The sequence below is a fragment of the Tubulanus polymorphus genome, chromosome 4, assembly GCF_964204645.1.
Source record: "Tubulanus polymorphus chromosome 4, tnTubPoly1.2, whole genome shotgun sequence".
Classification (NCBI taxonomy): domain Eukaryota; kingdom Metazoa; phylum Nemertea; class Palaeonemertea; order Tubulaniformes; family Tubulanidae; genus Tubulanus; species Tubulanus polymorphus.
Window position 1 is genome coordinate 23,408,969 of NC_134028.1, and position 22,525 is coordinate 23,431,493.

Genomic DNA, 22,525 nt, shown 5'->3' on the forward strand with positions numbered 1-22,525 from the left:
CAAAATCATTTAACGCAGATGGATTTGGAAGGGGGAATATTTCAATTTCACTGTGTATGTCAGATTGAAAGCCTTATTCTGACAGGATATCCTAAACTTAGGTCTTATTCCTCTTGCTAATAGCTTTCTTTTACTAACCCCTCTCCTTCAAACTATTTTCTAGCATCATGACTCGCACCGCACCAGGGAGGTCTGGTCATAACAAGGTCTTTTGGTCCTTATACACAGTGTACTATATAAGGGAAATAAAGATTATATGGCCATTTGGCTAAGGGAATTTCTAATTTACCACTAAAAATATGCTTTTTTATCTTTAATTTCTGATGAATTCAAATAGTGACGAATTCACCACATCTGAAATTCTACTCAATGTAGATTTTCAGGCTCCATATAGATATTGTTCAACTGACAATTAGAATATAGCTAGTATGATTACTTATTAATGGTTCGCTTAGATACCTAGAATTTAATTAAAATTAATTCAATGTAGTGAATATAAGTGAAACTTATTCAAAATTGCACAGTGGATGAGACGACTGTATCGCGCAATGTCATCTGCGTCTAACTGGGCCACATGTGTGTGTGGGATCTGTTGAATCAGTTAGGTTTTGGGGGATTCTTAGTTAAGCTAGGTATCAAAAGCTCTGATGCAAAATTAGCAGTTCAAATAGTGATTAATTCAAATTCGTACCGGATCTGAAATTCTTCTCGTGTAGAAATTTCAAGCCCCATATAAGATATTGTCCGAGGCAATTTCAATTATAGCTAGGACATTATCAATTAACTTATTGATTAGGTATCTAATTCAGCATCTTCATATAAGGTAAAAGTGCTCAAATCTAAACCATAGGGGTTGATAAGACAACTGTATAATTCAATATTGATTGATATATAAAGAATACTGGGTATGTTTTAACTCTGTCTCTTGTGCGTGGGATTTATTGAATCTTTAAGGCTTTGCAGAATTCTGGATTTGTCGAGTTGTGGGAATGATTCGAGGTTTCTTACATCTGTAGAACCATGTTACTTATAGGATCAGTGTGCTCAATGCTGGCAGCGCACTCACTCTTCAATTAGTTATATTATCATAATTACAAAATCATGGTATATATTAGAAGCAATATTTAGAATTAATGAAATATAAAAAACATCTCTTAATTTATTAACTGACGATGAAGTAAATTTGATAATACGAACATGGTTTAGCTGACAATCGAAATATATATAGGCCAATATTACTAGCAGGTTTGCACTGTATGATGGGCCTGGGTTTCAATAAAAGACACATCAAGAATTTCAAGAAGATAGAAGAGAAAACAGTACAAAAACGATTTGATAAGATTGATTATGCATTACTAAATTTGTTGTAACTCTGGTATTCCTAGAGATGACTATAGATGCTTTAGTTGAATTGTTGTTAAACTAATAATCAACCATTGCTTAGATATTTAGAATATAGATGAATTACTATATGAGTTGAATTTCATAAATATCATTTAAGACTATTATTAAAATCTACGTATCGATCCACATTGCTGATCTTATATATGAATTGACATGATAATTATGATCAGTGATATTCGAAAGGATTTTCTGCTCAAAAGCTTCTGCTCTTTTCTTCAGCTTGCCGTTTCAGACTGATTGGAAGATAGTTTGAATGAACCGGAATCGAATTTCCCAATTATGTACTTCGATTTCAGACATACTCGAGAAAAACTACAATAAACTTTTAAAAATTAGACAAATTTAAACGGTGAAAATGACAAAAAAATTAAAGTTAGACAAAATTCTCCCACCTTGTAAACTTTCGGACTAGTTACATGAAAAAAGACCAAATATTGTAAAATATAGTTATTTCCAAAATCACAATGTATTAAATTAGGCAGAAAAAAAATAGATAAAATTATTCAACCTTGTAAACTTTCGGACTAGTTACATGAAAAAAAGACCAAATATTGTAAAATATAGTTATTTCCAAAATCTCGATGTATTAAATTAGGCAGAAAAAAAATAGATAAAATTATTCAACCTTGTAAACTTTCGGACTAGTTACATGAAAAAAAGACCAAATATTGTAAAATATAGTTATTTCCAAAATCTCGATGTATTAAATTAGGCAGAAAAAAATAGATAAAATTATTCAACCTTGTAAACTTTCGGACTAGTTACACGAAAACAAGACCAAATATTGTAAAATATAGTTATTTCCAAAATCTCGATGTATTAAATTAGGCAGAAAAGAAGTTAACCCCAATCAGTCACTTAATATGTGCTTCGACTATTTAAACGGTGAAAACGACCAAAAAATTGAAGTTAGACAAAATTATTAAACATTGTAAACTTTCGGACTAGTTACATTAAAAAAAGACCAAATATTGTAAAATTATCTTCAACAATATAGTGATTTCCAAAATCAGAATTAGGCAGAATAAAAGATTGTTTGAATGAACCGGAACCAAATTACCAATTATGTTCTTGGACTTAAAAAAAAGATCTGTAAAAACGACCGCCGATCACGCAACTATATCTGTACTTCGATTTCCAATTTTGAAAAAAAACCGCCGTATCGCTCCCGGCAGGTGTGGTAGGTTTGTAAGGGACACCAACTCGAAAAGTCAAACGAGAGCTTGAGGTCAACAACTCATCAAAAATCTGCCAATTAGAGAAAACAGTGCACAGAAACCAACCGACTTAGGAGATCCTTGTCGATGATGAAACCAGCAATCATAAAAGGTAACTTGATATACATGGAGTTATTACGATGATTTCTAAATGTTGTGATTACAAGATATATTTATATACTCATTGCAGCTAAGTTTCAACTATGAGGAAGAGACCAGCTTAAAATTCAACTACTCATCTGAAATCTACGGATTTGAACAACCCACAGAAGAATCAAACTCATTAGATGGAAATTACCGGTATATAGAAATTTCAGGCCTCATATGAATATTATTTGATAAGTGATAATCATCGAAATCTATTTACCTGTCCACATGGCTGATCTTAGAACTTTTATCTTTAATAGTCTAAATAATAAATTTTTCAAATGATTACTCCAAGCTTAAACATTGATGAACTAGTCCTACTACTGCAATTATTTATTGGGGTTTAAATCGGCAATTGACGTCAATGAACCTAATTCTGATTTTGGAAATAACTATATTAACTAAGTGAAAAACACGGTGGCTTGTAATTTGAAATGACATGTAAGTTATGATAAATCTGTCTAAAATGTTTTGCTTTCTTCACTTTGTTTCAGTCAAACTAGATCCCGGAAATAATGGCGTGAAGAAGACACAAGTAGACAAATACCCATTGACCCATTTGCTGATGAAAACTGCAGAAGCCCAGATGAGAAGTTTAGGAGCCAGCGACGGATTAATCACTCAACGATGGAATCTTCTACAACCGGTGGTTGATTTCTATAAAACATTTTATCAGGAGCAGCAGAGATGATAGTGTATCTTATAAACACTGATTCGCGCAGCAAAGACAATGGATTATCTTATAAAATCTGATTCAGGATAAACACCGAAGCAGCAAAGACAATGGTTTATCTCATGAACACTTAGATCTAGCAGCGGCAAAGACCTCTGTAGTAAAGTATTGATTTTTTTACTAATATCACCCTTTTTCAGACCAGTCTGATAGGTAACATAGTTTAAAAAATGTACCTGATTGCGTGGAATGGAGTATGAAAATAGTTGTTGAGTCGAATATTGAAAATAGTTAGATAATTAGTTAGATAATTAGGTTCCTTTGGCCTGAGAAAGGAACTCTACGTTTGAATATTTCAATATAGAGAAAACTATTTTATAATGAGTTTGTAAAAAGATGTGTCATGTGTTTTGCAATGTGACAGAAATATCCTTCTTAGAGTCTAATAAAAGCTAAGCTCCATTAATTCACGATATTGCTCTTCGATCTAAGGTTGATAGATAAGTCGAGTTGGTTAGTCACTAGGAGTAAATGGTCGCGTCGAGCGCCTAGTTTTGAGCCGTAGGTCTGTTGAGTTAACGCCTAAACTGAGATATAGTTTCAACATGATATTGTAAGTTTTATTGTGCTTACCATAGTTAAACAGAGTCAACACAGTGGCTTTGCCCTGTAAATATCACATGGTTAGGAAACATAGAACATAACGTTCTATGTACAAATAATAAGTATTTGCAGAATTGTAGATGTACCAATTTGATGGCATTGATATTTTCGAAGGCCCGTGTAACCAATTTGAGAAATGAATCATATATGTCGATTTTCACATGGAGTTTTAACTTTGAGCCTCCATCAATCTGTTCGATGCTACGTATTTGAAAGCAAAAGCTTTATCTAAAAGGAGACCATTATTTACATTTGAGAGGTAAAGCTAAAATTATAGCTAGGACTAATTTTGAACGTTTTTACATTGTTTATAGCTGTTTGAACTTCTTTTATTGTAATGGGTAAATCCATATCACGAGATGGCTCTCGTGAATAATAACTTAGCTTCAAATCGGGTGTATAATGATTATTAAGAAGCGGCAGTGAATTGGTAGTGCTTTTTTAAAATGGGCCCAGAACTTTACTGTGAAAAAATGCCTGCAGTTGTAAATAGAGGAGTATAAATAATACATGATACAAAATACAAGTACATGAATAAATAAGAAAAACCAATAAATAAAAAATTATAAATTATAGATAATAAATAATACAAAATACAAGTTAATAAATAAATGAATAATATTTAAAAAAAATAGATATAATAATAAGCAACAATACAAACAAACAACAAATTAATACTCTATTTACAAGAAAAGGCATTTTTTCAAATATTTATCAATAAGGTTTTCTCATTTATCGAACAACCTTCCCTAAGTATAGCGGAAACCCGAGATCTTTTCTGTTGTTGTTTTTAGCATTCTATCAACTCAGTTATTGTAATAAACAAAACAAATAACTATAAACCTTAACTAAATCGAAAACACTTTAAAAAAAATAACTGATATGATAGAATGCTTTGAATAACTGTGATGAAAGATCGACCCGTCCTTAGAACTAGCTGCGCTCAATCACTGCTGTGACTGTTTATTGTTATACTGGGGTAGACTTACGGGGCAGACTTACTATCTAAAATCATGTACATACATTTTACTTTTTAGAAAGAATTAAAAACAGCTATAAATTTAAGTTATTGATGTTATTGATTAGTTACCGATAGTATAATTATGTTGATGTTTTCGAAACTGGAAGAAAAAACGTCAGAATAGTTAGTATTTAATGCCAAGGTGCTTGGACATCTTTAAGACAAGGCAAAATAGGCAAAATTCTAGTTTTCTAGTGAAAGTAATGATTAGTTGATACTTAGATTTCCAGAGTGAATCTGTATGTTCCATCTCTAGCTTTAATGCTCTATGTTGGAGACTGTTATTGTAACGCATGTTTGGAAATTAGGAACTTGTTGCATGATGATTCCTCGATTAAGATATTATTGTTGTGTGAATAAAACGATGTACATTTTCATCATTCATGTTGAAACTTTTTAGTTGTTAATTTTCATAGCAACAATTCCACTGTGGTGCTTTTCAGTGGTTCTTGAAATACTGATTTAATTAAGGCCCTGTCGAAAATAGCAGTGCATAGAATAGAAGGAGCTGTTTCAGGCTAACGTGAGGATTCAGTGCTAATTGGTCAATTGTCCTAGCTTTTTGTTTTGATTATCGGTTTAACTGCGTCTGTGTGGGGCCTGTAATATCTGGACAAGAAGAATTTATGATCTTTATATAGAGTTGTATTTATATCTACTATCAAGTTGAATAAAACAATTAAGAAGTTACCGCAGCATCGTCTGTCAAACCATATTTATTTGAAGATACTCGATTTATCTTAAATTATCACGAAGAAAAACCTTTATAATAGTTTGCAGGGTTTGATCTAAGGAATAAATGCCACTTGACCTTGGGGCAAGCATATGTAATATCACTTGCCCCCTCAAAAATCAACTTGCTCTACATGAATAGTCCGATTGTGACACAATCATCCCTTGCATCCAGTGGGATAAAAGCTTTGAGACATAGAATTAAACAAGCCCGGTGGATGAGTGATTATGATAACCTTCATGCCCTAATGAAAATATACTTGTCCCGGCAATTAGACTAGTGCTTAAATCAGACCCTGGTTTGTTTCAAATGTAACATTTGTAAAATAAGCTAGTTGATAATTAAAGAAATCTCTCAGACGAGGAAATTTTTGGGAATGTTTTTAGTTTTCTTGTAATAACTAAGATTTATTAGTTTATCTTACGCTTTCCACAGTGAGTGAAGTTGTAGGTTTTATGTTGAACTGTTTTTTAAATAACTTATTTAGCGGGATATAATTGTTGTGTAAGAATAAGATGATGTTTCGTCATTCATACTGTGGTGCTCATCAATGGTTCATAAAATACTATTTTCATTAAGGCCCTTATGGAAAATAGAGTAGCAAAATAGAGGAGCAGTCTCTTGATAAATTAGGATATATGAACAGTATTAATCAGTAGATTATGCTAGCCATGGACTCTAAAACCATGGTTTAACAATGTCTATATGGGTTCTGAAATATCTGCACAAGAAGCACCTCAAAAAGTTAGTTATTGAATCTTAACTTAATTGTAGCAAAGCCATTAGTTATTAGTAATTGCCCTAGCTCTAATCAAATTGACAGTAGAAACAATATTTATATACTCGATTTATATACTTTTGTTGAATGCATAGAAGAGAATACCTCCAAAATACTTTGCATTTAATGTAACATTTGAGAAAATAACCAATTTGATAATGTCTTGAAACCTCTTAAAGACAAGGCAAAAGTGGCAAAACTAGTTATCTTGTAAAATAATGTTAATGAAAATTAAATCAAAGACTGTTTATTTAATCCAATCTTAAGCTTTCCAGATTGAATTTGTGGTTTTATCTCCGGTTATAATGTTTTTATGTGGGGGACTTTTGAAATACAGGTCACGTTTTTGTAAATGACCGAGGCACTTCCTCCAGTACATAAATACCTGTCATTTAGGTATAATTGTTGTTGTGGAGATAAAACGACATGTTCATGTCAATTGTTCATAAAACATTGATTTATTAAGGTCCTATCGAATAAAGTTGAGCTTTTTCTTGATAAATGAAATGTCCTCAATCGATGTCATTTGAAAAGTTGACATGATAGATTCATATTTCATGAAATATAACAAAGTGTCGGTTATATTGACCTCATGAATTGTCAAATTCATAATCTTAGACTTTCAGACTAGTCCAATTTTCGTTTTTTTATGGATCAAAGTTTGTAATTCTTTGTGTATTTTTGTTATTTTCTTAATGATGCAAATTGTCTGAATCAGCTGTAGTGGAAATGTATCGTAGATAAAGACTTCTAAATACCTTACATGTAACTTTGTTTTAAGTTAGTACAATTTCATACATATTAATAGAAATAAAATTAAGGAGATTACTAAGGATTACTACTTGAGAAAATAAGCTAAAATATGTGAAAATAAAATGATGTAAGAATGTAAATCAGATTGATAACTTAATCCTACGCTTTCCAGAGTATTTGGCCAGGTTTATCTCTGGTTAAGTGCAGGGAGCCATGGACTCACGGTTTAAGAGTCCATGGTTTTGGGCCATAGACGTTTCTGTTTTAGAGTCTATGGTTGGACTAGGCGTATAAACTCTCGTTTATAGTTTATACGCCTATGGTGGTTGGACTAGTTGTTTATGAAAGTCCGTGTTTGAGGAGCGAATATTATACGTTATAATTCCTCGCGCACAAACCTGACATTTTGTATAATTGTTGTATGAGAATAAATATCATTGATTTTGAAATTTGTCATTCGTTTAGTTAAGCAACAAGTGTTACTAAAACGAAGCACTTCTAAAAACAAAGACTGCACCCGAGAAAAGAGACCAATTTACGTTTCCGGCAGAGGTGGTACAGAGCACTCCAAGTGATGATTTCGAGTCAGTATCTTCGGACTTTTTAGTCATGCAAAGTTCTAATACCCCAAAGTGCATAGGTCTTCGTTTTAGCAGCGCATAGTTTTTAGTAACACCCCCTAATTTCACTACCCCGCTATAAAATTAACTGCTTTTCACGGCCGGCCCGTGAATCATTTTCACGAACCCAGGGCCGCCTTCGGTTATCTGAGTTAGTCGACTATGGTCGAACTAAACGAAACCGAATGCCCGTTAGTCGGAACTATATTCCGGAAATAGTTAGAAAATAAACCGAAGGAATTTGGCCCTCCTGGCGCATATTGTGGACTGGGCCAAATTCGGTTTTCACGGTATCTCGTCGACTAGTGGTCGGAACTAATAACCGAATGCGCTTGATTTTCGAACTATTTTCGGAATATAGTTCCGACTAACGGATTCGGTTTCGTTTAGTTGACTAACTCAGCCGAAGGTGACCAATTCATTGGCAACCAGTCAAAATAGGTATAGAGGACGGCAACCAGTCTACGCACCAATCCACTCGATAAATACTAACATATCCATAATCATATCATTATTTCGTGGATTCATATTATTTACTAGTTCCCGAGTGTATCTCAGTTTTTGGGAGTTTTCCAAACATCGAACGAAGACGCTGTTTCGACGTTTCATCAGAAAGTTTGAAAGCGTACAATGTTGACAGATAGCAACTGCATATTTTCATTTGACTGAATTTATTCGTGTAATTTGTGTACGTTTTCGCCGCTGACACTCGTCTACCGTCCACAAATACTGGTAAAATTATTCTCACAGTATATTTCAACCCTAAAATCGACGTTTACAACAATTAAATACGTCATAAATCGGTTTGAAAATAGAAAATTCAGCCTAATTCTGTTCAAATTCAATTAAACTTTATTCGTTAATTGTTGATAACCAGCTAAATTATTCGATTTTTTGTTCATCATTCGATTTAAGAAAACTTTTGGACGTCTATTTTGTAGATATTATATTATAATGGCTGTCTATTTTGTAGATATTATGATATAATGGCTGTCTATTTTGTAGATATTATGATATAATGGCTGTCTATTTTGATCGGAAACTAGAATCGAACGTTTTAGGAAATCACGTATATACGGAATGGCACAGTACACAATCTATTCTAGCTGTTGCGTCATACAGCGCAGCGTCCGGGGGTACTATAAATCTGTATTTAGATGAGGTAAGATTGTTCATCCTCGAATTCAACATTGTCGTAAACCTGGGGTCAGATCAGTTAGTTTCACAATCGGATATTTTCAAGCCCATCGGATTATAAAAGCTTACCACCAATGATTAGGTAACTAGAGTCAGATAGATATGAACACAATGTGCAAAAATCATAGAAATGTGTGAAATATTTGAGAAGTGTTTGTCATTTTATCCTCTTTATGTCATGATTCCGTAGAGCTCATAATATACACGAGCTGTGTTAAAGTTTTAGAAATTCAATCTGTTCAGACTTTTGAAGAGTCACCGATACGTTATTGTACCTTGAGATGAAAGAATCTCAAAACTTTGGAAAAAATTATAGGAAAAATTGAAAAAAAGTTGTTGGTATTTTGTTGTGAAAAAAACGTGTAAGCAAATTGTAAGGACGTGAGAATTCCAGAGTTCTTTCTGACTGCAATAACCTTCATTTTTATTTTGGCAGGGCGAACATTTACCGAACGCGACGATTGAGAGACAATGTCCACCGACGTGTTTAACGTGGCATCCTACGAAGAAGATACTCGCCGTTGGTTGGGACAGCGGAGAAATCACGATATGGAACGATCAGGAACGCGAGCCGCATTTGGTGCAGAATTTACATCGAACGATGGTTCGCGCTTTAGTGTGGTCGTCAAACGGCACACGTTTACTGTCTTGTGATTCTGTAAGTTAGTCAGTGGTGAGGGTTTATGTAAACTGGGTGGCCACTTACCTGGAAGTCGGCGAAAAGTCAGAGAGAATTTGCGTTTCTTTAAAGAAAAGTCTGGAGAATTTTGTAAAAAAAAAATGCCGAAAATCAGGGAAAAGTCAAGGAAATTTGTTGAGATTGCTCGTAAAATCAAAAATTAGCTGTCTAGCCTTTGTCATATGTATTTGGCCTGGTTAATTGATTGGATTAGTAGCAGAAGTCAGGGAAAAGAGAGTGTATGTCAGGGAATAGTCGGGGGAAAAGTCACAAAAGATGTGGAAATTCCACTATTCACTGTTCTCGCCACTGAATTCGGCACGAATTGAGAGCGAAATTCATTTTGGAAATCCTGTAAATAATGGTTGATATTATTCTATATTAGAACGGACACGTCGCTGTGAGTAAAGCTGATTCGCGCGGTAAAATTCAACACATTCCTCTTTGTCAACACAACCTCACCGAAGCCGTAACGTACGCAATACTGAGACCAGCTTCACAGGAAGACCGCAGAAGGTATGTTTGACATATCATCATTTCATTCATCACTTCGGAGAGGTGTAAGTGGTTTTGTGAATACACAAAAACACAGAAACGATCAAATGAATTTTACTTTTTAGCCTCTAGACGCCGATTTCTTGCACCATTTTCAGACTAGAGGCAAAACTTTCCTTCTTGAAAAAAAAATGTCATGCAAACCTTCTGCCAACCCACTGAGCCAGAAATGAATACTGTCAAGAAAAAATGAAAGAATTGGATTTCTATAAATAAAAGAAAAAAGTTAGCATTAGAGTAAAAAACGTTAGCATTGGAGCATTAGAGTAAAAAATTGTATTTTCATATTACAGTGAACTGGCTCAGTTAGCTAAAGCTGCTGCTAGCGGTGACGAATCTGCGCTCGATTTGTTTAGTTGGAAAAAAGGCCAAACGAACTCGAAGATATCATCGCTACTCACTCCGGTCGAGGGCCTTTCATTTTTCATCGCTACTGACAGAGGTAAACAGACTTTGAGCTACGTATTTTTTTCGTGAAATCTTTCCTGGCGAATTGATTTATTTTCGTGTCTTTCTCGTAGGAAACGTGTTTTATTTGTCGGAGGTCGGCAAATGTACGCAGATTTTAACGGTCGAAGAATCGGTCGGTAAATTCTTATTCTATCAGGAGCGCAATGTACTGGTCACGATTACCGAGTCGCTTCTTTGTTATCAGCACAGCATTTTACCTGACGGTGAGGCCAAAGAAATAATCAAGGTAAACGTATATTTTGCGAGTTCGGGTTATTAGCTGGATGCACGGAGGAAAAGTAATCTAAAATCTTAAGACTTTGGTCTTAAGTTGTTAGATACCGTACCTATTGAACTAAAATAAGCTTAGACTGATCATAAGATATTAGCTTGGCTATAGAACCAAATGAGCAGTGACTGGTCTTAAGTTTTTTGGTGGGCTATAGAACTTAGTTATTTTAACCCTTTCAGTGCATCTACACCGCAGTGGGGTGTATAAATCAGTGATGGATTTTGCTAGTACACCACACTGCGGTGTATTGATGTAATTAGTAATTATCTCTCTTGAAAAATGGCAGCACTTGTCAGACATAGTGAAATACTAGTACCTAACGATACACCGCGCCACGGTGTAGATGCACTATAGTGGTATTCCCGTTATTCAATACACTAGGGTGGAATTTTTAAAGATTTTCAAATTATCTCTAGCACTATAGGGTATTAACTAGTCAGCACTGAAAGGGTTAAACGGTCTTAAATCTAAGACAAGACTGTGTGATACTGATACATTCAATACATTGGTAATGTTGCAGGTAAAGCTCAGTGGTAAACCACAAGATGCAGATTTTGTGTGGGCTGGTAAGGGTATCTTAGCTACAGTCTCTGGTGAGGCACTCGTTCGTATGTGGGATTTAAACAATGAAGAGAACTTTGTGCTGCATATTGACCCGGAAATTACGAAAGTCGATCGAAGCATTTACATTACATCAATTACATATTCAAAAATCAAAGGTTAGCAATACAATTCTAAACCGAACATCCATATGAGCAATGCACTGGTAATCAGTTTTCTGACTTCGGTAACTCTGTTTTCCTATATTCAGAAATGATAACTGTTGGACTTTCTAACGGTCAACTGGTAATGTGGAAATTCAGTCCGTCTAAACATCCGAACCACGAAGAACTGGCCGATAAATGGAAGTTGCAGCCATCTGCTTGTATCGCGGGCAGAATCTCACAGGTTAAGGTACGTTTATAACCGGATAACTGTCTACGAACAAACTCAGTTAAATATCCACCCCAGATAAGTCGTATCATTCAGGTCGGCCATTGACCTGGATAACCTAGAAAACTCAGGGAATCAGAAAAATCAGGGGCAACTCAGGGAATTTGGCAAATTTTACCAAAAACCTGGATGGAATTCGGATGCTATTGACTGTATGTTTCTACCAGAGAGCATGAAAATGAAAAATGATTGAATTGTAACGTTTTTAACCTAGAGATTTCTCTGATTCACTCGGAGAATTTTATGTCATCACATGGAAAATCAGGGGAAAACTCGGGTAATTTATAAAAAGCGGAAAAGTGGCCACCCTTATCGTTACTTAAGTCTTGACTATTAAATGGGGGCAACTTAACTGTGTTTGACTGTATATGATATCTGGTATATTGCTTTCAAAATGCAGACGAATGTTTTTGTTTTTTCAAGTGGGGCCCGAAACCGGATTTGTTAGTCGTGAATGTTACCGATGATGTGTTCGTTTTATGCGAACAAGTGATGAATTATCATTACAACGATCAGGTCTGTATTTCCTCTAACTTCTAATAAAGAAAGTTCTGAAAATGTAACCGAATGTACGCATTCTAAGATCGTCGCGTTTTATTACAAATGTAGATCGCGTTAGTTCAAACGGGGCCGTCCAATATATCGGTGAATATATTCTCGACGGGTAATTATCACGATCTAAAAACCGACATTCAAGTGAAAGGAACGTTTACGACAAAAGACCATTTGGTCGTTTGGAACGGAAAGAAGGCGATCGTCTATGAATATTCCAGCGACCGGCTGACGATTAAAGAAACAGGTATGTATTGGGCGTTAAAATATTCAAAGAAAAGAATTATCTTGCTTTTTAGAGCATCTTTCGTTTAATCTAGATGTTTTGTTTCTCATCTCAGGGTCGTTCGCTTGTGAATCAATGATTCTGTGCATGTATGAGCAAAATGTCTACACGCTCGAACCGGGAAAAGTTCAAGTTCGAACTCCGCAGGTAAGTCAGACGCTGATTTCAGCTTCGTATAGTATAGTATAGTAGTAGTCATACTCCATACATACAATGTAATATTTGGATATATTTTAAGCGCACTATATGGTTATGAAGGATCCATTGGCTGTACTTAGAATTAAGGCACTGGACCCTGTGCATTTGAATTTAGTGTTCAGCAATTCTTGTCTTATGTCAACAAGAGAATCTAAATCTGTTGGAAATTCTTTATTATAATCAATCTTGTTACGTTCCTGATAACCTGTTGTTATTAAATTGCATTTTCTAGGGTACTGTGAAACAGTTATTAAACTTCACCGATATAGAGGGTGAACCGACCCATGTTAATACGTGCGGTTCTTACCTCGTCATCGGCACTAGTAACGGATATGTGAAACTATTTGACCTCTCACGCAGGTAAATAATCCACCTGGATCAGATCTTAAAGTTTGAACTAGTAAAATTATCGGTTTGCACCACCGATACTGAGTAGAATTTGAGGATAATTTTTTAAGGGGTCAGTTACTCAAAAGTTGGTTAAAGGTACCCAGTGGATAGTTGACATAGTGACAATTGAAATTGTATTGAGTCTATGTATCTGTGTCTATTTCTTCATATCTTCTTTATAGAGAGGCAAAACAGGTTTCGAGCACAAAGTATCTGCACGATCTTATTCCTAGTTTCGGACATATAACTTCAGTGAAATGTAATTCGAACGGAACCCGTGTCAGTATACTAGCTCAACTGGTGAGTATTTTAAGTTAAACGAAATTAAACGAAAACGAAGTTAAACGAAATATTCATCCCTATGTATCTCTCTCTGTAGAATAAAACCATTTAACGTTTGATTTCGTAGCCGGATTTGACACCCGAAAATAAGATGTATGTTTGGGACGTGGAACTCGATACGATTCAGTTCTTTAACTTCGAGTCGGGTCGCGGTGAACAAGATGATTTCGACAGTCTCGACGCTGACAATGAATACACAACAGCCGAAGAAAGGTAAGATTTGAAAGGGAAAGAGAGGGGAGAGAAAAAGTAATAGATCAAATTTAGCTTGTGCTCTATTAGAGAGCGTGTTGACACGTATTAACTCACTCATTACTGAATGCTATCAGATGATGCTGTGGCAAGTGAGGTGAGTCACTTCCGGAACAAGTTAACATTCACACGCAATAATTCAATCTGTGCTAAAATTTGGCAGGGGCCTGGTCTGATGTTTTTGGTCAGGCCCAATTTGACCCATGGTACGGAACCATTAGGCACCAGTGTGAATGGTTGGTCCGGTCTATAGTCTGGCACAGGCCAGTGTGATCGCAGATTTTGTGCGCTAAATCTGTAGATGATCTGATGTCGGAATAATGTATTTATTTATTCGATTCAGAGGTAAAAACCAAGCGGCGAAAGATATCGCGGGTCGATATCCGATCTCGCATTTCTGGGATCTCGAAGAGCCGAAGCTGTTGGTTTGTGAAGCGCAATTAATCGCGAAACCGCCGTCGTCGGAAAAATCGACGAAAGATAACAACAAAACTCTCGCTAAACATCCGTCGCTGTTGGGCAGCAAATCGGTTAATATAGAAGATGAGGTGAGTTCAATTCGAAACGACTTTGTTTCCTCCAGTGTGTTCTCCTCATGCTGGAATTTAAATGGGCTGCATTCATTAAGTACATGACATCGTGGCAAGGCTTTCAATCCTCCAGAAAATATGAAAAAGTTAAGCTAAATTTTGGTGTAATATTATATTTTTCACATAAGCTCGATATATTTTAAAGCAATTGTTAGCATTGATAGAATGTTGACATCCACTCTGGTAGGGGCTGGGGATATATTATAGGGGATGTTTGATTTTCAGAGGGGTGGATGTGAGGGGTGGTAGCCCCTCTAAAACAAACCTGTTGTGGAGAACACTATTTTTACGGTATCATAACCGAATCTGGAAGAAAATTCGGCATTTTCCTTGTTTGTCGTATTTCAGGTTGAAGTTATGGTCGTATCGTTGTTTTCGACGCCGGAGAACGGAATTCTGATGCAGGATAGCTATGCGCGTAATCCCTCGTTTCAGGCCATAATCGGGCTCGACGTGCCGTATTACTACTTCGTAAAAAAGGTTCGTTCATTTAATGAGAGAAAAAAAAAACAGATTACGAACTGAAGTAACCTTATTTCTGATATCGGAGGCTAAAAATCTCGATGAAATCGTAATTGAAAGTGAACTTAATTTTGACCAAGCTATCGTATTGTCAGATAAAAACCCACTATGTACAATTAAACGAATTTTAAGATCGCGAATTTATTTCTAAAATGTAAAATATATGACATTTCGAACTCACACGTCAGGTGTGAGATATAGAGAGTACAGATACAGAGGGTATATATATACAGGGAGAACAGGTTTATTGAGTAAAATAGTGAGAGAGTAAGTAAGTCATATCTCGAGAGAAATCCAACAATAATGAAGCCAAGATTGAAAAATTCTATATCGGAATGATTGTATTTGAGGAGCGACGTTTCGGCTAACAACTGTTTGCCATCATCAGGCAACTGTCGCTTGATGATGGCTAACAGTTGTTAGCCGAAACGTCGCTCCTCAAATATAATCATTCTGATATAGAATTCAACCTTGGCTTCGTTATTGTGGGATTTCTCTCGTTACCATCATACAGGGATATTGTGTATCTTCTCGTCTAACTAAGTCATATGTCACACCTGACGATGATCTCTAGTGTGAGATCGAAACGTCGTGTATTTTACATTTCAGAAATAAACTCGATTTTTAAATTCTTTTAATTGTACATAGTGGGTTTTTATCTCATAATCCGTTCACCACGTTTGAGTGCGGTTATCGTACTATTATCGTATTATATTTTCATCAGACTGAGACGATCGAAGAAGAGAATGAAAACGACAATATGAGACCGGTTACGACCAGTATGATACCGACGTTCTCTAAGATGATCGCGCGGCGCACGATGCGAGATTACGTCGGACTGGAAAACACCGATAAAAATACGAGAGACGCGATGATGAATTTCAGCTATTACCTGACGATTGGTAACATGGACGAGGCATTCAAGGCTATAAAACTAATCAAAAGGTAATTGCGAATTTGAAGGAAATGAAAATCGAGGGATCATTGTTCAGCCTAGTGTGTTATCAGGGTACCGGTAGCCATTTACCTGGAAATCAGAATGGTCGCGGATAAGCTAAATATCAGGGAAATTGGTTGGGATCACTAGATCGTGTGTAAAATGAAGCAGTTTCCATCTATGTCTTACATATTTGACCGTATTAATTGACTCGAAACGTATTTATCTCGGGGAATAGTCAGAAAAAAAGCAGGTCAAATGAAACGGCCACCGTGGTTATGGTTTCACACTATTGCTGATTAGTCGGTTTTGAATCGGCCTGTACGTCTTGTTAGGGATCAATTTTTAGAATCGACCAAATCAATGCATGGCTTTTTGTTTATCGCTAGTGAATCGGTTTGGGAGAATATGGCGAAAATGTGCGTGAAAAGTCGTCGTCTCGACGTCGCGAGGGTTTGTCTGGGGAATATGGGAAACGCGCGTGCGGCGAAGGCTCTTCGAGAAGCCGAGGAAAAGGAACCGGAATTGGACGCCCAAGTGGCCGTCTTGGCTTTACATCTAGGATTACAGGTAAGTTCATCGATAATGTTTTTTTTTTTTTGCAAATTTCTTTGCGTCTTGCTCGAATAAATCGTTCGCGTTCTACTTGTAGGAAGACGCCGAGAGGCTTTTAAAGAATTGTAAAAGATACGATCTTCTGAACGACTTCTATCAATCAACCGGACTTTGGAGTAAAGTAAGACAACGCGACGAACATAGCGGTGGATAAATACACATTCCCACACTAGAATTTCATGCGATAATCCACCTGATGATGGCTGTTTTTCAACAGCTGATATGTTGGGGTTTCATTTAGATGAATTTTATCTCATACTATTATATTGTGTGACTTTTTCATTTATCCACAGTTGACATGGATTAGAGTGTTTTATTAGACTGATGCGATCAGTAGTTTTCTGATGAAATCGGTGCCTAATAACGTTCGAACGTTTTGTGTTTTTAGGCTTTGGAAACGGCAGAAAGGTTCGACCGGGTTCACTTACGAACAACTTACTATAATTATGGTAAACATTTAGAGTCTAAGGGCGATATTAATACTGCTATTCCCAAGTAAGTGAATCCTGATACCCGGAGGAATTTCAAAAATGAATTTCATCGCCGGTACTGATGATATCGTGGTTATTTTCGATAGTTTCGAGAAGGCGGACACGCATCGTTTCGAAGTTCCACGCATGTTATTCGACGATCCTCAAGTATTGGAGGGTTACATTATGAAAACGAAAGACAAGTATGTATATATAAAAACCGAGGTCATTTGGCAGAAATAACTTTAAAGAAATATTTCAGTTGAACCTCCCATTATGGACCCCTCTCGGCAAAGAACATCAGTCATAACAAACATTTTTTCCTTGGATCCAAAATTTGTAATCTCTACTTCGCTTTCCCCCAGTAAGAGGACCTCTTGTATTTGGTGTTTTGTAGAGAATTGCGTAAATGGTGGGCTCAGTACATGGAGAGTACCGGTGAGATGGAAACAGCTTTACAGTTTTACGAAGCAGCTCAAGATTATTTGTCTCTAGTCCGTGTTTACTGTTACTGCGGAAATCTTGAAAAGGTAATTGTACTTGATTCTAAGAAACAGGTTTTCTCACTATCCAAGAATAATGCAGATGCACTCATTCAAAACAACACTTATCGATCGGGCATTTTTTTATGATTATCTTCTTCAGGCAGCTGAGATATGTAACGATACGGGAGACGCCGCAGCTAGTTACCACCTCGCACGACAATACGAGAATCAGGATCGAATCAAAGAATCGATACATTTCTTTACTCGCGCGCAAGCTTACGGAAACGCTATACGTTTGTGTAAAGTGAGTTTCACCCATCTCTTGCCGGGCAGCTTAGATGATGTCATTATTAGCCAATCAGAAATCATATTTGATCTTACCCGGATTATTTATTCCATTCAGCTATCATACAACAGACAATTTGGCACTTCACGTTGTGGCTAAAGTACTGTGTACCTGACGTGACGGGATGGAGAATTATAACAATATAGTCCCATGTACAATGAGCAAATTTCAGATTATAAAGGCTTCTTTTTTTTAGGAGCATGGATTTGAAGATCAGATGATGAATCTAGCGTTACTGGGTAAACCGGCTGATATGATCGAGGCTGCGCATTATTACGAACAGAAGCAAATTAGTTTAGATAAAGCAGTGATGCTTTATCACAAGGCCGGTAATCTACATAAAGCGTTGGATCTCGCGTTTCGCAGTCGCCAATTCGGAGCTTTGCAGCATATTTCTGAAAGCCTCGACGGCTCGGCAGATCCACAGCTGTTGCAGCGATGTGCTAACTTCTTCATGGAGAATTCCCAGTTTGACAGGGCTGTAGATTTACTGGCTGCAGGCAAACAGGCAAGCAATTTATCGCATTATTACCTTTGATAAAATGCTTTGTCCGTGTCGTGGGGATCATGTAACATCTTACAATAGAAATGAAAAACTCTTCCAAAATATAGCCTATGTTCTAATGGTCAACATGACTATAAGCATATACTCAAAACTTTGAATTGATTTAATACTAGCCCAAAAATTCTGGAACTGCTATTCTATCTCCTTGTGAGATTTCATATTATTTGTCATAATAGTTCATTTTAGGTAAATATTTCTGTTTGATCTAATCGTGACCTTTGTTTCGGTAGTACTGGGAAGCGTTACAGTTGTGTAATGAACAGAACGTTCCAATTGATGAGAATTTGGTCGAAAAACTAACGGTGCCGAAAGAGTCAGACATGCCGAACGAGGAACGACATCGATTGTTGGAAGCCATAGCGGACGTCTGCATGCAACAAAGACAATATCACTTAGCGACGAAGAAGTATACGCAGGCTGGAAATAAATTAAAGGCAAATTATGAATTTAGTTTACTTCGCGACTTAACATTAGACTCTGACTCAATAGAGTCAAAACTTAAGTCCCTATGTTTTTAATCACGTATCGTTTTCATAAACAGGCGATGAAGGCCCTGCTGAAATCGGGAGATACGGAGAAAATCATCTTTTTCGCCGGCGTTTCTCGACAGAAAGAAATCTACGTGATGGCGGCGAACTATTTACAGTCATTAGATTGGAGGAAAGATCCGGAAATCATGAAAAATATCATTAGTTTCTACACGAAGGGTAGAGCTATGGAGAGTTTGGCGTTATTCTATGACGCTTGCGCTCAGGTTCGTGTTCGATGATTTGACGTCTGTCTCAGAGCCGTCAACTGCTACTGATTTTCGTTACTATTTTGTCCCGAGAAATAATGATTTCATTTGTTTGATACGTATTGAAGTATGAAAGATGCTACTGAGGGTCTTACCCACCCATTGATTACTGATTGAATGAATTTATTTGTTTGCAAATGAATGAATTTATTTGCAAAATAAATTGTTACAAAAAATATCGACACAATATACATTATATTCAGATTAATTTGAACATTTCCTTTCATATTTCGATGAAATGTTCCCGAAAAAAAATTCTACTCGTTACTGATAGTACTTAACATAAGTTGGCAGCCCTGCGCTACAACAAATAATCGACAATCTACAAGTGATAATAATATATTTATTGTTTGTAGGTCGAAATCGATGAATACCAAAACTATGATAAAGCGCTAGGAGCGTTGGGTGAAGCGTACAAATGCATTACGAAAGCGAAAATGAAGAATCAGTCTCAGCAAGAGGAGAAACTTACACAACTAAAAGCAAGAATGGATCTTATCAAAAAGTTTGTGCAGGCTCGAAGGTAAGAATGATTCGCATTTTACGATTCGAGCTCGTTTTATGAAGATCGTTCAACCTTTCATTTTGAACTAATCATGGAAATGTGTGTTGTAGAATATATGAATCTGATCCGGATGAAGCGATCAAACATTGTCAGATTTTACTGGAAGAAACCGATCTGGACACGTCCGTACGAATGGGTGACGTGTATGGATTCATCATTGAACATTACGCAAGTCGCGATAAGTGGAAAATGGTAGGTTTATTTTTAGGCCCCTTAAAAATTAGGACCTTAAAGAGCAGTTCTGATCAGGTAGGGGTTCGTTTCGTGGCTGAGTCTCACAATGCCATCTTATTCAAATCCCTACCGAGGGAGGCCTCTTGGGAGCAGTCCTTATCAGGCAGTTTGTGTTGCAGCTATCTGGTTCCTTACCGAGGGAGGCTGCTTGGGAGCAGTCCTCATCAGGCAGTTTGTGTTGTGGCTATCAGGTTCTCTGAGGCGTTTTTACGAGCATCCGATTTTTGCGATCGATCGTAGGAACGCATTTACGAGCACCGATTTTTGCGATCGATTTCACGATCGGCGTTTTTACGAACACGATTTTCCGATCGATTTTTGGAAATCGACCAACTCGCTTGGCGAGCGATTTGGCGATTTGATTTCCAAGATGGCGGCACCGGGTAGTTCAAAACCATACATTTTTTTCCTCAACGTCGCCATATTTATGTCATGTGATTAGCCAAATCCATCGTCATTTTTACGAACATTCGATTCGATCGTACGATCGGAGCAAATCGTTCACGAAATCGATCGCAAAAATCGGATGCTCGTAAAAACGCCTCTGGTGAGGGAGGATGCTTAGGAGCAGTCCTAATCAGGCAGTTCGTGTTGCAGCTATCAGGTTCCCTGCTGAGGCAGGATTCCAGTACCGATCTGATATTGAAATATTCTATGTATTTTCAGGCTTATCAGTGCATTGAGGATATGCGCGCTCGAATTCCTAAAGTCAACCTGTCGTATTACATCAACTCGCAAACGATCGAAGCTATTTACGGAGCTTTAGACCTGCCTTTAGATAGACAATACGCGGCTAAAGATAAAATCAACGGTGTCCAAGTAATACACGGCGTCGATGATGAGGACGGTGAAGAGGTGGAGGAGGAGGTCGATGAAATGATTAATGGAGATTATTGAGAAATTTGTTGACATAAGTGGAAAACTTTTTTAATGTTTATTTACAGTTTACATGTATATATATATATGTAGTATTGATTACTACTTAGCTTGTTTAAATGTAAGTTCTGATGATTTCATGTTAGAAGAGTCCCACGAATTGTCTTGAAAAGGCATCCTCAGTTGCGTGGAATCAAACCTATGCTGGTGTAGAGTTCTTGCGCATGACGTCATGGTTGTTTGCCAACTTGTTTGGTTCCAAAGTCGGGCTCAAACTAAAGACCTGTCGAAAACCATCTCTATAAAACTTGCCCCCTCTTGGAGACTGGAGATAATCCGGAGATTTGCAGGTCTGTCTTTTGAATCACTTACAGTATTTTCCAGCAAATATGGCGTGGTTAAGTGGCTGTAAGATCTCTATTGTCACTCTGAGACTACCGGTTCTAGTAAGCCAGGTACACCGCATCAGGTTAAAATCCATGCCTGGAACTTATGTAAAAAGTCAACAGCGAGAAATTATATTTGTAGAGATACAATCTAAACCGTCCCGTTTAAATATTTGGTCTTTTACTTGCCTTTCATTCAATAATTACTTGCCTTTTGAAATTGAAATTTTGCCACTTCGAACAACGAAAAATCCGTCCAGATGCAGAACGAATCTCATTAATGATGATTAATGAATGAGTTAATTAATTTGCTGTTCAATGTAATCTAAGTAGGTCACAGATATTTGACGCAGATCTAAACAGTATCAGTTAATGATATTTTTCCGTCCATCATTAGTTTATTGTTAGTAGAATGATACATTGTATATGTTCAAAACCAATGGGGAATTTTAGAAATGTTTCATTGATTTGTCATAAACGAAATAAACACTTTATAATGTATTAGATTCGGTTGTCTACATTTCTGTACATGGTATATGTTGAATCTAAAGATATTTTGGACAAGATTAGAGCGCAATTGAGTTGCGAAAAATAGATTTTGAGGATAAAATATATACATACAGTAAATTTAAATGATACGGTAATTGGTTTTCTTGATATTTGTCCGATTCTGTCGAGTCGAGTCGAATGTTTTCTCATTTGAGACAAAATCAAACAAAAAACTTGTTCTGAACATCGTTTTGTTCTGAACATCGTTTATCATCTGGACCGAGGACTTTAAGGGAAAGCATCGACCTTTTCAAATTTCATTGTGTCGTCGCTTATTTGCTGCCAAATGTTCGTATCTTAGAAGACAGTTGGGAATTAATTACTATTAAGTTAATTGCAGCGAAGTCCAGCGATCAACGTGCTGCCTCTGTGCACCGTGAGGTGCTGCCGCTAT

At 36.6% G+C, this 22,525-nt stretch overlaps 1 protein-coding gene across 1 annotated transcript; it reads left to right on the top strand.

Moving 5' to 3' along the window:
* The first annotated feature begins 8,638 nt into the window (after positions 1–8,638).
* LOC141904017 (intraflagellar transport protein 140 homolog) lies at positions 8,639–22,215 on the top strand. Its single transcript, XM_074792457.1, has 29 exons — positions 8,639–8,741; positions 9,015–9,171; positions 9,643–9,864; positions 10,271–10,401; positions 10,734–10,882; positions 10,962–11,137; positions 11,703–11,901; positions 11,994–12,136; positions 12,599–12,691; positions 12,785–12,974; positions 13,069–13,160; positions 13,444–13,571; positions 13,784–13,901; positions 14,011–14,156; positions 14,539–14,743; positions 15,134–15,265; positions 16,032–16,252; positions 16,634–16,814; positions 16,897–16,980; positions 17,248–17,354; positions 17,437–17,532; positions 17,727–17,859; positions 17,975–18,118; positions 18,357–18,668; positions 18,956–19,159; positions 19,267–19,479; positions 19,878–20,044; positions 20,137–20,278; positions 20,987–22,215. The coding sequence occupies exons 2-29, from the start codon at positions 9,028–9,030 to the stop codon at positions 21,215–21,217; spliced, it is 4,503 nt and encodes a 1,500-aa protein (XP_074648558.1). The 5' UTR covers positions 8,639–8,741; positions 9,015–9,027; the 3' UTR covers positions 21,218–22,215.
* Positions 22,216–22,525: the final 310 nt, after the last annotated feature.

Coding starts and splice junctions, on each gene's coding strand:
- LOC141904017 (XM_074792457.1), top strand. CDS start 9,028: ATGGCTGTCTATTTTGATCGGAAACTAGAATCGAACGTTTTAGGAAAT. Junction 9,172..9,642: donor TAAATCTGTATTTAGATGAG/GTAAGATTGTTC, acceptor TTATTTTGGCAG/GGCGAACATTTACCGAACGC. Junction 14,157..14,538: donor TACACAACAGCCGAAGAAAG/GTAAGATTTGAA, acceptor TATTCGATTCAG/AGGTAAAAACCAAGCGGCGA.